Source organism: Humulus lupulus, chromosome 9 (assembly GCF_963169125.1).
Source record: "Humulus lupulus chromosome 9, drHumLupu1.1, whole genome shotgun sequence".
Taxonomy (NCBI): domain Eukaryota; kingdom Viridiplantae; phylum Streptophyta; class Magnoliopsida; order Rosales; family Cannabaceae; genus Humulus; species Humulus lupulus.
In genome coordinates, this window is record NC_084801.1 from 40,987,713 (window position 1) to 41,002,138 (window position 14,426).

Sequence of the window (14,426 nt, forward strand, 5' to 3'; positions counted from 1 at the left end):
GCTGTTATCCCCGGACCAAGTTATCTCCTTATGCTCCGTCTCAACCGAATCCACCATTCCATGGATATATGGTCATGATGAAGCCAATTATGATGAGGCGGCTAATAAAGACTACGTTTACCCATCGTGTGAACATATGGACACGGAGGAGGAGGTGGAGTCCGAGAATTACTCATGCTTACGGTCCTTGGTCGGCGGGGCTAGGGATGTGGCCGAAGATGGACACACTGATGGTGTTACTTCTCGGGTTCCATGGTCGATGTCTGATGGCGAGTCTGCTTTCAACGCCTATGGTCCCTTCCCCCCCCCCCCCCCCTTCTATGCCTAAGAGGAATTTTGCCATTCCCTCTTTTGGTGAGGCCCTTCCACCCTTAGGGATTGCTCGAGGCGAGCGTCTTTGGGCGCCTCTTTGCCTAAAGAGGTGACTCCGCGCCCCTCTACCCCCCGCGCATTTGCATATAGATCAGGACCCTCTCGCCCTTTCCTTGTCGAAGCATGCCTCGACGGGTACACATGTTTCCCCCCGCCGAGCTTATCCTTCTGCCTCTGGAGGCCATCCTCTGGCAAGCTAGTATGGGGAAGCCATGAGCCATTATATGGGAAACATTCCCGAAAGAGAGCGGGGGTCTATGCATGACATTTCCGATGCCGAGTTGGGAGAGGCTTATTTGCGAGCCTCCTTGTAGGTATTTGTCAAAACACTCGATGTATGTTTTTTTAGTTTTGATATCGTTTGACCCTTGAGGTTTTATTTTATTTATTTGTCCTTACTTAGGCTTCTATCATGGGTCAATGGTTTGTCGCCTCGAGCTCTTCATCCACACAACGGCTACAACACGAGCTCGAGGGGGCAATGAGGAATCTCTCGATGGCCAAGGCAGAAAAGGATAATTTGTCCACACGGGTCTGTGATTTGGAGGGCCAACTTGCCGAGGCAGTTTGTTAGGCAGTATCAGGGACCTTCCTCTTCTGATCACTGGGGCCTCCACCCCTACCTGAACCCACAAATGGAGGACATGTCCTCCTCAACTCTCTTCTGGATGCACTATCCCGCTAGATCTTATTTTCTGCGCTCTCAGCTATGAGCGCCTTCTCCACCACTTGTGCATAAGTAGTAACTCCAACCACAGTGGTGATACAAACATCCCGGGCTAATCTAGGTTGTAGCCCCTGGAGAAACCTCTCCCTGTTGGTCCCATCAGTGGGCACCAACTCCATGGAAAACTTTGCCAATCTATCAAACTTCAGGGCATATTTAGTTACTGATAGACTTCCCTAAAGTAATCTGATGAACTCTTCAGCTTTAGCAGCCCTGATGACATCATTTTAGTACTTCTCATTAAATAGAGTCTGAAACTCTTCCCAACTCAGGGCATTAACATTTCTAGTCTGGGATATAACCTCCCACCAAATTTGGGCATCCTTCCAAAACATATACGTGGCACAGGCCACCCTCTCATTACCAGTCACCCTCATGAAGTCAAGGATGGTGGTAATCATACTCATCCACTGCTCAGCCTTAGCAGGATCTGCACTGCCCTTAAATATTGGAGGTTGTTGTTTCTTGAACCTTTCATAAAGAGGTTCTCATTTGCTTCTAGCCTCAGGCAACTGCTCAACTGTTGGCACCGATACAGGTAGTGCCTCTGGAAAAACGTTCCCTGTAGGAACTTGTTGTTGTCTCAGGAGGTGAATTTCTTCTTCCTGCCTCACTACTCTAGCCTGTAGATCATTAAACAGCTGCTGCCAATTATCTGGATCTGGCTATGGAATCTAATTCTGATCATTCTCTTGATCATCCTGGCCAGCTGATGAATCTATCTGTCTTGGAACCATTCTTATAACTTAAACCTTGCTGCAATAGTCAATACAACCAGTTAGGCAGTGATAACTAAACCTCTTGCCGCGTCATGGTCCAAGATCAACATATAATCACCCATATTCCACAATTATACAGATATACAAATGCATACATGATCATAGAATTTAGAATTTAACACGTTTCAGTTAATAATTCACAATGAACAATACTAATAAGCATGTTCTAACAATATCAATACTAATAAGCACGTTCTTGCTAATGATGCAGTAGTCAAGGCCCAGCCTTATTAATGTATTTCATGTAGACATGTAAAGCATTTATACTTTATTTAAGCAATGAAACATATAATCACATAAATAATTACCAAACCATGAGTAGAGCTTGTCTTCAGCGGCGAGTGTACATGCCCAGTCAGTCTACAGGAACCCTAAACCTTGGCACACTCTAATACCAAGTTGTAACGCCCTAGTTACTCCAAGACCGTTATTGTGAACTTTAAATCATGCTTAACTCGCTAAACGAGTCATTTGGTTATAAACGTGCATCTAGATATTATTAATAGGCTAAGGTAAAAAATCTCGATCAAAAGGAAATGATATATTTTATTTATAACATAAAACTGTACATGGGCCCATAAAAGCATTTACAACGTTATTTCCAATCCAAAATGGTCATTACAGTGTAAAAATTACAGCCCGCCAAGCTAAGCGGAAAAAATAGGGTTAACCCCTAGTTCCTCTGAGAAACACCTTGGCCGTGGTGGTCAAGCGGTCGCATATATACACATCGCCACCTAAGCCCTCCACTCAAGGCTGGGTGAGCCTTTCTTTCCCTTTACCTGCACCACATAGCACCCGTGAGCCAAGGCTCAGCAAGAAAACTCATTACTGCATGTATACAATATCAATTGATGATTATGATAATCATACTGGGCTTGTAGCCCTAATCAGATAATATCAAGATTGTAATAATCATGTTGGGGCGTGTATCCCTAATCAGATGGTATCGATATTCTAATAATTATTGTAACTCCCTACTTCCTTAGAGCCGTTATTAAGTGAGTTTAAAAACGTGCTTTCAACTCACTAATCGAGGTTTTAGGTCAAACAGTGTAATTAAGCCATAAACAGAGAAAATACTTTAGAAAAAATAATTTCCATAGTGAATCTTAAAAGTTTTACACTTGGGATCCCAAAATACAGTTTGGTACAACATAAAAATAGAATCAAGTCGGCTAAACGACAAAATCTAAGTTCATTTACAAGCATCTCCCAAAATCCCTCTGGTTGTGGCAACCAGGTTGGCCAAACATGTACACGCCGCCTCACGCCTGCTACATTCCTGGTTGGTTGGCCTTCTCTTTACCCTTACCTACACCACAGAGCATCTGTGAGCCGAAGCCCAGCAAGAAAACCCACAAACAGATAATATATGCAACACATATATCAAGCATATAAGCAAGCCACCAATGGGCTAAACACATATGGCCTAGCCGTCCCAGGCGTTTACCAAGCCCTGGGTTCGCGGACCACGCTGTGAGGATATCCCAGGTATCCTTTTAGGGACTCACCCTGGCAACTCGCACTCCACGTGCTCAATGCTGCTCCCGACCCCTTGCCGTTCTCGGCCTTGCACTCAATGTGCCCGACGCCGTTCCCGACCCTTTGCCGTTCTCAGCCTACACCGTTCCCGGCTCTTGCCGATCATTCACATCATAACATACATAGCACAGCAAGCAAGTACTGAATTCTAGCATATTCTGTTAAAGGGCTACGCCCCGCAGTTCTAACATATTGGGCTCAGCTCTGCATACCAATTCTATTCAAACACATTGGGCTCAGCCCTGCACACAAGCTCTATGGGAACAAGGGTTTTCTTACCTGAGTCCCGAGCTCTCCGAGCACCGATGTCCCAAGCACAGTCCTCTAACTTGAGCTTCTCTGAACCCTAGTCACAACACATTAACAACATCCATTCATCAAGTTCTAATCCAATAAATAACTTTGAGCCATAACCCTAACCTCTGGGACCTTGAATTCTATCAATCCAGGTGATAAAATCCATCCTGAGCCTTAACCATTGAATTCCCAAGCCTAAACACCCTTAAAAATGCAAACTAGCACTAAGAGTCGTGGCACCACCCTCAAGAGTCGCGGCTTGCCTCAAAACAGAGGCTAGCACTCCCCTGCAACACACATGGGCCGCGGCGCGCATGAACTCCTCAGCCACACTCGGCCGCGCGCGCACACGGGCCGCGACCCTCACCTCCAAACCCATAATTTTCCATCTTCTTCCATGCATTTTCCTTAAGCCAACTTACTCAAAGCTTATCTAACAAACCCAGATAATTAACACTTACATTCCAACTCAATATCCACATCAAAACCCCATTGAATCCTACTCCAAAGCTCAACTAAAACACTTAAGACTTAACAAACTTAACCAACATGCAAACTCTTACAACCAGCAGCAAATCTAAGCATAAACTTATAATTAAAGCTTACCCCTTGCTAAATTCAATCCCTGAAGTTGATCCTTAATCCTCAAGCTCCAAACTCCCAAGATTTCTTAGCTGAAATCCTACTAGTTTCTAGCCAATTCCTCCAAGTTCTCCTTAAGCCTCCAAATAGAAGACATCCACTTGTTTAGAGAGAAAGAATGAGTCGGTTCCTTAAGTGTTCTGTATAGTTCTAAGGTTTTTCTTATTCAACTTATTTCTATGTGGTTACCTCAAGGCTCGGGGTACCAAAACGTCCCCGAGGGCAAAATGGTAAATTTCCCCAGTATTCCCTCCTAGACATTCTATCCTCAAATATATCTCCAAATATTTATTTTCATATCCCAATAATCCCATAACACACCTAGTACCCAAATTACCCCTCGACTCACCCCGAGTTCGAATCTCAACCCCATTGTGACTTTCCGATTAACCGCTCCCCAGAACTATCTCGGATCGTGCTGCACAGACATATCACATATATATCGCATTTATCACATTTATGCCCCTAATATCTAGATGGGGCCCACATGCACATTTAACTCAACTAAACATGCATCATTATCATATATTCACATAAATCCACATATAAGCATATTAAATCATTTATTGCCCTCCAGGCACACTAATCAAGGCCCTAAGCCCGATTAGCAAATTCGGGTCGTTACAATTATGCTGGGGTGTGTAGCCCTAATTAGATAAGTGACTGATGAGTAAGTCACGAACTTAAACCAGATGAGTGACTGATGAGTGAGTCACGGACTTGAAGCAGATAAGTGATTAATGAGTGAGTCACGAACTTGGGCTCTGCACCCTTAGCCATGTGATGATGCAATCACCTGGGCCTTCTGTGCCCGACTCTAAGTAACTAGCCTTTAGGCTAGACAAGTGCTTTTGTTTTCATCGAACTTAAGGTCGGTCAAGCATTTCATGCTTATGATGATAATGCTTGTGTCGATTAGATATAATCTTTTCGGCTTGCCTTAAACATGCTAATACCGTTCTTGACTCATAAGCCAATACCATACGATCAATGCTTAGTACTACTGCTGAACTTGATTAATGAGTCACAGCTTCACAGTCAATACTGACACCATTGTCGATTCGAACTAATAAGTCAGTACCATTCACAAATAAGCAATATTGCTAAGCATTTAATATGCAATCAATGTCCACATATAGAGCACTCAACATACTTCATTAATAACCATGCATGTCACATACTGGGTGCAATTTTCTTACCTCTGGTTCGGGCGAGAAATAATAAAAGAACAACCCTTGAGAACGATCGGTCCTTTGATCCCTTAGCGGTCACCTAGTCATAACTAAATATGGAATTCCATCAATAAAGTAAATCAATAAAAGGTTTATAATCTAAAACCTCTCTCTCGAGACCAATCCCGTGCTCTCGGGACTTCCAATCCACCCAAACGGGGTAGTGGAACCATCCCCCAAGCCCCCAAAGTCATCCCGAGCCCTAAAAATAGGTCTTGCTGGAAATGACCTAGCACTGGGTCACTGCTAGGTAGTGCTGGGACGCTACCCCAAGTCAGAGATAACCCCATTCTCTGCTCTGCTTAGCGCTGGGGTGCCATTGACAGACCAGAAAATTCTGGTCTTCTCCCCTGTGATTTCCTTTGAAAACCAATCTTCAAAACAAACCCCAATCATCATCCAAACCTATAATTTAACCACAAAACTTCATCCATACCTCAACCTCATCAAAACCGAAGCAAACTTTCCCAAAAACCTCCATGAATTCTCAATTATCCACTTCAAAATTCTCAACTGAAAACTAATAGAAAAATAGAGTATAACTAGAGTTTCATGACTGAATTCGTACCTCAAGCTTGAATTGAGTCCTCTTCAATGGATGAACTAAGGTTCTAAGCTTCAAACCTTGATCTCCTAGCTTGAATCCTCAAATGGAGTTTCAAAAAATTGAAAGGAAGAGGAAGGAGGATCATGATCGTGAGAGAGGAAGGAGAAGGGCTCTGTTTTGGTTTTAGCTTTCCATAGCCTTATAGTTGTATATATAACCTTAGGTCAAAAGACCAAAATTCCCCTAGGTCATTAAATTCCCTCTTAAGGCTAACAAGGGTATAATCGTCCTTTCCCGCCTATCTCATTAATTATAATTAACGTCCTCCGATTCCCGTTATTCCCAATATTCTCAAATGCTAATAAATCATATCTGATTACCCTTTAATTCCCAGTAATGTACTAATCATCAAATTACCCTGAGACTCACCCCGAGTCCCAAATTAACCCCGTTATGACCAAACCGCTAACTTGCATTAAAAGACCGTCTCATGCCGAATAGCTCAAACAAATCCACATTATAATGTGGCCTCATCAATAATTCACCAACATGCATGAAATACAAATATGCCCTCAACGGGCCAAATTACCAAAATACCCTTATAACGAAAAGTGGACCCACATGCATGCATTTATCATCATATAATAATATAATTCTCATAAACATACATATAATCATTTAATGGCATAATAAATAAATTATGGCCCTCCTGGCCTTCCAATCCAACCAATAAACCTCACTAGGGATTTTGGGGCATTACAGTAGGCAAGGGAGAGATATGCCAGAACCCTACGTCACGATCAAGACATCGAAATGCTGAATGTCGAGGAGTGAACTCCCAAAAAAGCTCGAATGGAGGAAGAGTTGATAACTTTCTTTGAGCTGGATGCTCAGCATGTTCAATTTCCCCACTCAGATCCTTTGGTCGCAGATGTTCAGATCGCCAACATGATGGTAAAACGTGTGTTAGTAGATACAGGAAGCTCGGTCAATATTTAGTATAAATCTTCACTAGAAAGAATGAAATTATCAGTGCAAGATTTAGAGCCATGCAACCAAACCATCTATGGTTTATCTGGTGAAGGGCTCGCACCAATAGGGTCGATCAAACTCACAGTCACAGCAAGAGTTGCACCTGCGAACAGGACATTACTCGCTACTTTCATAGTAGTTGATTGTCCTTCTGCATATAATGTCGTGATTGGAAGACCTATACTCGTCGGTCTGCAAGCCATAACTTCAGTCTGGCATTTGACCATGAAGTTTTCGACTGACGCAGGAGTTGGGTACGTGTTGGGAAACCAGTGAGAAGCCACAGAATGTTACAATTCGTCGATCACAAAAGCAAGAAGAGGCGGATCGGGGGATAGAGCTAAAAAAAGGTTAATGGTAGCAAATGAAACACATGCCCAATCAGGTGAACAAATCACCAAATAGAGTGTTGCCCAAAGTGAGGATAGGGACTTAGATCCTCGCTTTAGGGTTTTTGAAGAAAACATTGGACCTGTGGAGGACCTCGAGGAGGTCCAGTTAGAAGAGAAAGATCCGACCAGGGTTGTGAAAGTCGGTAAAAACTTAGAGACAATAACGAAAACAAGTTGGTAGAGTTTTTGAAAAAACACCAGGAGGTCTTTTCCTGGTCGCATAAATATATGATTGGGATAGACCCAGCGGTGATCATTCATATCTTGAATGTAGACAAAAACTATCCACCTATACAACAAAAAAGAAGGATGCTCGACAAAGATAGATCTAAAGCTCTAAAAGAAGAAGTCGAGAAGCTGAAGGAAAATGGATTCATCAGGGTAGCGTTTTATCCATCTTGGGTCTCTATTCTCGTACTAGTTCCCAAGCCAAATGGTAAATGGAGGACGTGCATGGATTTCACAGATCTTAATAAAGCCTCCCCAAATGATTGTTTCCCACTTCCAAGAATCGACCAGCTGGTTGATGCTACATCAGGACATGAAATTTTATCATTCATGGATGCATACTCTGGTTATAATCAAATTAGTATGCATCCGCCTGATGATGATCACACTAGCTTTCGAACAGATACGGGACTTTACTGCTATAAAGTAATGCCCTTCGGTTTGAAAAATGCTGGTGTGACTTACCAGCGACTAGTCAACCATATGTTCAAAGAGCTGATCGACAATAACATGGAAGCCTATGTCGACGATATGATGGTCAAGTCGAGAAAAGTGAAAGAACACATCAAGGAACTACAAGAATGCTTCAACATCTTGAACAAATATCAGATGAAGCTGAACCCTATTAAGTGTTCCTTTGGTGTTGGATTAGGGAAATTTTTGGGATTCATAGTAAACTCACGAGGAATCAAAGCTAATCCCAAAAAAATTCAAGCACTGATCGAGATGCAGTCTCCTGCCAAAGTTAAAGATGTTCAAAGCCTAACCGGAAGAATTGCGGCCCTAAGTAGATTCATATCTAAGTCAACGGACAAGTGTGTTTGATTTTTTAATTTACTCAGAGGCAACAAAAAGTTTGAGTGGACAAAGGAGTGCGAACAAGCATTTCAGGCGATCAAATCCCACAGGTCGCAACCACCAATTTTTTCCAAGCCGATCGAAGGAGAAACTTTGTACATCTACTTAGCAATAACACAGTACGCTGCTAGTGTTGTTTTAATTAGAGAGGAAGACAACATTCAAAAAGCAGCATACTACGTAAGCAAGAGGCTAGTGGGAGCAAAATTACGATATCTGCCCATAGAGAAATTGGCTTATTGCTTGATTCTGGCATCTAGAAAGTTGTGACCCTACTTTCAGGCTCACCCCTTCATAGTACTCACTGACCAGCCACTACGGCAAGTATTACAAAAACCAGAAGTCACTGGTCAGTTATTAAAATGGGCAGTCGAATTAGGGCAGTTCGAAATTTCCTATGCACCACAAGCAGCTATAAAGGGACAAACCCTAGCGGATTTCGTTGCAGAATTCACCGGACTCCCTGTCAGCGAACCGTTGGTCAAAATCAATCCCCTACCTAGAAATTGTTCGTAGACGGATCTTCCAATGAGCACAATACATGGGCGGGGTTGATTTTAATCACACCCAAGGGACATCGGTTTCACTATTCGATTAGATTCAACTTTGTGGCTTCCAACAATGAAGCCGAGTACGAGGCTCTGCTCACAGGATTAAGATTAGCCAATGATATGGATATAAAGTCACTAGATGTATATAGTGACTCTTAGCTAGTAGTTAATCAAATTATGGGAGAATATCAGGCTAGGGGTCTCAAGATGGTGGCTTATTTGAACAAAGCAAAGGACTTACTCCCACAGTTTGAAAAGTATACTCTCCAGCAAGTACCTCGCGATCAGAATTCAAATGATGATTCCTTGAGCATAGTACCAGTCGAACATTTGTTGTCACCAAGCATTCAAGTGAAAGAATCCTCACTAATGATACAATGAGTAATACCAGCAGAAAGAAACAAGGCGAGGACGCTTCAAAGACAATCAGCTCGGTTTATTTTGGTTGATGGAATCTTGTATAGATGAGGTTACTCAATGCCTTTACTACGGTGTGTCTCTAGGGAAAAAGCTAGGAGCTTGATGCAAGAAGTGCATGAAGGTTTCTGTGGAGATCACACTGGGGGAAAAGTTTGTCAAAAAAGATTCTACGACAAGGATATTTCTGGCTTACCATGATCGATGATTTTATGGAATTTGTTAAAAAGTGTGACAAGTGCCAAAGATTCTCCAAGATACCACGAGCAGCCCCAAATGAGCTCAAACAGATGCAAAGCCCATGGTCGTTTGCAGTTTGGGGGATTGATCTAATCAGATATTTGCCTACAGGGAAAAGGAATGTCAAGTATGCAGTAGTTGTTGTTGACTACTTTACTAAGTGGGTCGAAGTTGAGCGACTCGCAATAATCATGACCAAGAAAGTATTGGATTTCATCGTCAAAAATATTATATGTCGATATGGGTTACCGAGGAAAATTGTCTTAGATAATGGCACACAATTTGACAGCGATATTTTCACTGACTTCTGTAAACAACATGGTATTACAAATCAATTTCTCATCCACAAGCTAACGGACAGGTTGAAGCCGTTAACAAAACTCTAAAGGACACACTGAAGAAAAGGCTCAAAGAAGCAAAGGGGGCGTGGCCAGAACAATTGCCAGAAGTACTATGGTCGTATAGAACATCTTTCCAAATAGCAACAAACCATACGCCATTTTCCTTAGCCTATGGATATGAGGCCATGTTGCCTGTTGACTTAGATCCTCCATCACATAGAAGGCTAACGACCAGAGCACGAATAACCAGTTATTAATGGAGTCTTTGGACTTGATTAACGAAAGGCGCGAGCAGGCTCAACTTTGAGTTGCAGCTTACCAACAAAAGGTCGCTTGATATTTCAACTCTAAAGTACGCGAAAGAACGTTTAACGTGGGAGATTTAGTACTTAGAAGAGTTTTTCTCAACACTCGCGACCAACATGCTGGAGTACTTGGACCAAACTGAGAAGGTCCCTGTCAAATTGAAGAAATCCTTCAACCAGGCACATATAAACTTGCTCGCTTAAATGGAGATCTCATTCCTTACCATTGGAATGGAGAACACCTGCGCAAGTATTATCAATTAACAATTCTTTTTAAAGAGTTGGCTTGTATTAATTTTACTTTTTACAAGTTTGTGAACAAGGGTTGGTTAGTTAATGACTGGTCGCTTATAAGTGTAAGGTCAATTTTGATCACTCATACAGACACGATTTTGTCCATTCTATTATGAGAAATAAAAGGAACTGTGCACAGCCAGTTATTATTTCCAATTATTGTATTTATTACAAGTATTACGTGTGTGTTTTGCTATATTATCATTAATTGCTAATAAAGTATGCGAGCAGTAATGTTCAAACAAAACTTGGCCATGGCAAGTGACCGAGAACCTTAAGCTCCTCGATCACTTGGGAGGCATATAAGATTCTAAGTGTTATCCCCAAAAAATGGAGATCGATGACGTGGCAATAGAGGTGACAAGTGGCAATACATTGACTCCTCAGAGTTGTGATAAAATTTTGACTGGCTTGAGAAGTGTCATGACCGACCAGGCATGACCTTGTCCGACCAGTCACGACATTACTGCCCAGGAGTGACATTGCTGCCCAAGAGTGGCATGCTAGACCGGAGTGCCATGTTAGAGGAGAGACATGGCATGCTAGACCAGAGTACCATGTTAAAGGAGAGACATGGCATGCTAGACCAGAGTGCCATGTTAGGGGAGAGACATGGCATGCTAGACCAGAGTGCCATGTTAGACGAGAGACATGGCATGCTAGACCAACATGCATGTGTCCGACCAGCACTTGCATATGTCCAGCATGCATGTGTTCGACCAGCACTTGCATGTCCTACCAACAAGTGGTCCTACTAGCAAGTGTATATCCTACCAGCTAAGTGCGTGACTATCTAGTAGAGGTGTGTTCGACCAACTTGAAGGAGATATGGGTCGACCAGATAGAGGAGGACTAAGTCAAGATTCCTAGAAAGGGCTTCAACAAGAACCGGTCTTGGCACACGCGGGAATCTCTCATTCTTCCCACAAATTTGGTGTTCTGTTAAATTTTGAATATTTTTGTAATTTAAATATAATAAATATAATGAAATATCCCGATTCTAGGGGATATCAGATGTATGATCCTAAGCCTATAAATATATGGCTTATGGGATCAAAAAATGGGCTTCTTCTTCTTTTTAGACTTTTGGGAAATTTTGGGTCTGAGTTTTCTAGAGAGAGAAAGTGCTTGTATCTGAAAGAATTCTTGTATTCTTGTAATCTGTACTGAAGAAACTCAGTTAGCTCAGTTCATCTGATCTTGAGTACAAATCTATAATCACAACTCTAAGTGGATTAGGCTATTACCAACATATTGGGGCTGAACCACTATAAAAATTGCGCGTGTTATTTATTTTCTTTTCAAACCCGTCTATGTCATTTTATTTCTCTTGAAGGTTTTATCGTTTTTGACGTTCTCACGTCGTTGGCCAAAAACACGGTCAACACTAAGCGAGCAAATCATATCAATGCGCATATGTAAACACACGAGCAAATAAAGGAAAGCATATTACGACACTTAGAGTATTTTCAAAAAAATTAGTTAATTTTGTGAAATCTTAACAAAGTGTTATGTTAAGTTCGGTCATACGAGCATATGTTATAATAGCAATGAGTATATTATAATATCACAACGAAATGTCTTTACACTGCGAGCAATTGCTACTCGGATGTAATTAAAATAATTAAAAGGAAAAAGCTGCCTTAGGCAGCAAAATTGTCTTAACATTACGAACTATTGTTCGTATGTTCTAGTTACATAAAAAAATTATTATTGTGCAGTTGGAGGTGGGTCTTGCTGAGACTGCTGGTCGACTGATGTTCCAGCATCTTCTTCAGCACCTTCGATGCCTATCGCCAGAGAGATTTCAGGAGAGTCTGAGGCATTCTGAGCATTCCTTTCCTCTTCTTGGCGAGCAGCGCACTTCGCGAGTTCAACCTGCCTCATTTTCTTGGGAAGGTAGTCGAAATTCGCCTCTTTGTTGTTCTTCCAGAACAAGTAGAAGCAGTTAAAGGTAGCTTCTCTAAACCTCTCTAGGTTTTGGGAATTGGTTTCCTCGAGCAGCTTGACCCGTTCCTCCAGTCCAATAGCCTCCTTGATACTGGCCACCAGATCTTCTTGAAGTTTGGCTGCTTCCTTGAAGTTATTCTCCGAAGCTTCCTTGAACTTCTCCTTGGCAGCAATGACTTTGGCCAGTTCTTCCTGGGTCCTCTTTAGCTCCTCGGATAAACTAGTGACTTTGCCTTTAGCCACCTTAATCTCCTCGGCGTGTATGGCCTCGATCTCCTCAGCGCGACACCATCCATTGCTCATGGTCAAGATACCCTACGAACAAGGAAAAAATGAAGTTGTTAGAGACAATTAGAGGAAATGTTATTTGACTAAAACACAATACAAAATAAACTTACGTTGAGGACTTCAGTAATCCCACGACTAAGGACCTGGCTGTGCTTCAGTGGGGGAAGATTGACGAAGGCTTCCTGGCTGCGACGGTGCTTGGAAAATTTTTGCAACTTTTCGTAAGTAGAATTAAAGGCATTATTCAATAGATTAGTGGCCAAAGATATTCCCGGCTGCTCGAAAGGAGGGGTACTGTGAGGAGGAGGAGGAGGAGGTGTTGTAGTTCTGGACAGAGCAGGAGCCGGAGGGTCTTCTGGTCGAGTCCTTTTTCTGGAAGGCTCACCACTACTCTCCCCGGGGTGTTTTATGCTCGAAGGAGCGTCTGCAGAGGCATACATATCAAAAGCATTGCCAGATGGCATGACTGCAAAATAAAAACAAACGAGGAGATACGTTAAGAAATAGTTTGGAGCAATAATGGAATAATGTAAAGAGAAATTATAAGTAGTATACCTGAACTATTATTATTGGTCGTTATATTATCTAAAGAACTATTGCTACACTCATTATCTGTCTCGAAGAAGTCCAAGCTAAAATTATTGGTCGTAAATTTAAAGTTGCCATCCCTGTCAAATAAATGACAAGGGATGGGCAAGTTATCTAGAAGAGAGAAGTCTATATCGTTCTCATCTGAGGATTCGAGTATAGGACCGGTGTATTCTGGTAGTTTTTGTTTTCCCCTCCCATGATGGGTAGGAGTATTGGCAGTTCGAGGGTTGGTGGTTGGCTCTTGAATGGTCACTCCCGTTGGTCGCCGTCTCTGGGGTTGTGACACATCCTACTGCTGCTCGGGGATTTCTTGTCCTTCGGTGCCCTCTCTAGTGGCACTCCCTGCAGTGGCTTCCCTCACTTCCTGATGAGGTTCCAAAAGGCCGACCAAACTTAAATTGCTTTCCGTGACCAGCTCCTTGACGCTTTTTTCTATATTGGTCATGCTGGCCAAGGCTATAGCTCTTATCTCCATCTCTGGAGTGGGGTCTGGTCAGTACCATGGACCTAGATGCAGCACAAGATGACTAAGGACAAGAAAAGACAAAAAATAACTAGAAGACTCGATCAGAGGTTAGAAAGTTTACCTCCTCGTGTGAAGACCAGGTTATCGGCAACCAGGTCGGTAGTAAGGAAGTACTTTTAGAAGTACTTTCCTATGTTGGACTTGTGAGTAACATTGCTAAGGAACGTGCGAGCAGATTCTTGGTGGAAAAAGTGGAAATACCCCGTATTGTTTTGATTGGGGTTGGATTTGAGATCGAACAGATAGTTGATCTCATGCGGAGTTGGCACAGG

General features: G+C 42.4%; 1 protein-coding gene across 1 annotated transcript; it reads right to left on the reverse strand.

The window, feature by feature from the left end:
* Window positions 1–12,509: 12,509 nt before the first annotated feature.
* On the reverse strand, window positions 12,510–13,501 carry LOC133799638 (protein IQ-DOMAIN 19-like). Its single transcript, XM_062237636.1, has 2 exons — window positions 13,148–13,501; window positions 12,510–13,064 (listed from the first exon to the last, which is right to left on the reverse strand). The coding sequence occupies exons 1-2, from the start codon at window positions 13,499–13,501 to the stop codon at window positions 12,510–12,512; spliced, it is 909 nt and encodes a 302-aa protein (XP_062093620.1).
* Between the last annotated feature and the right edge of the window lie 925 nt (window positions 13,502–14,426).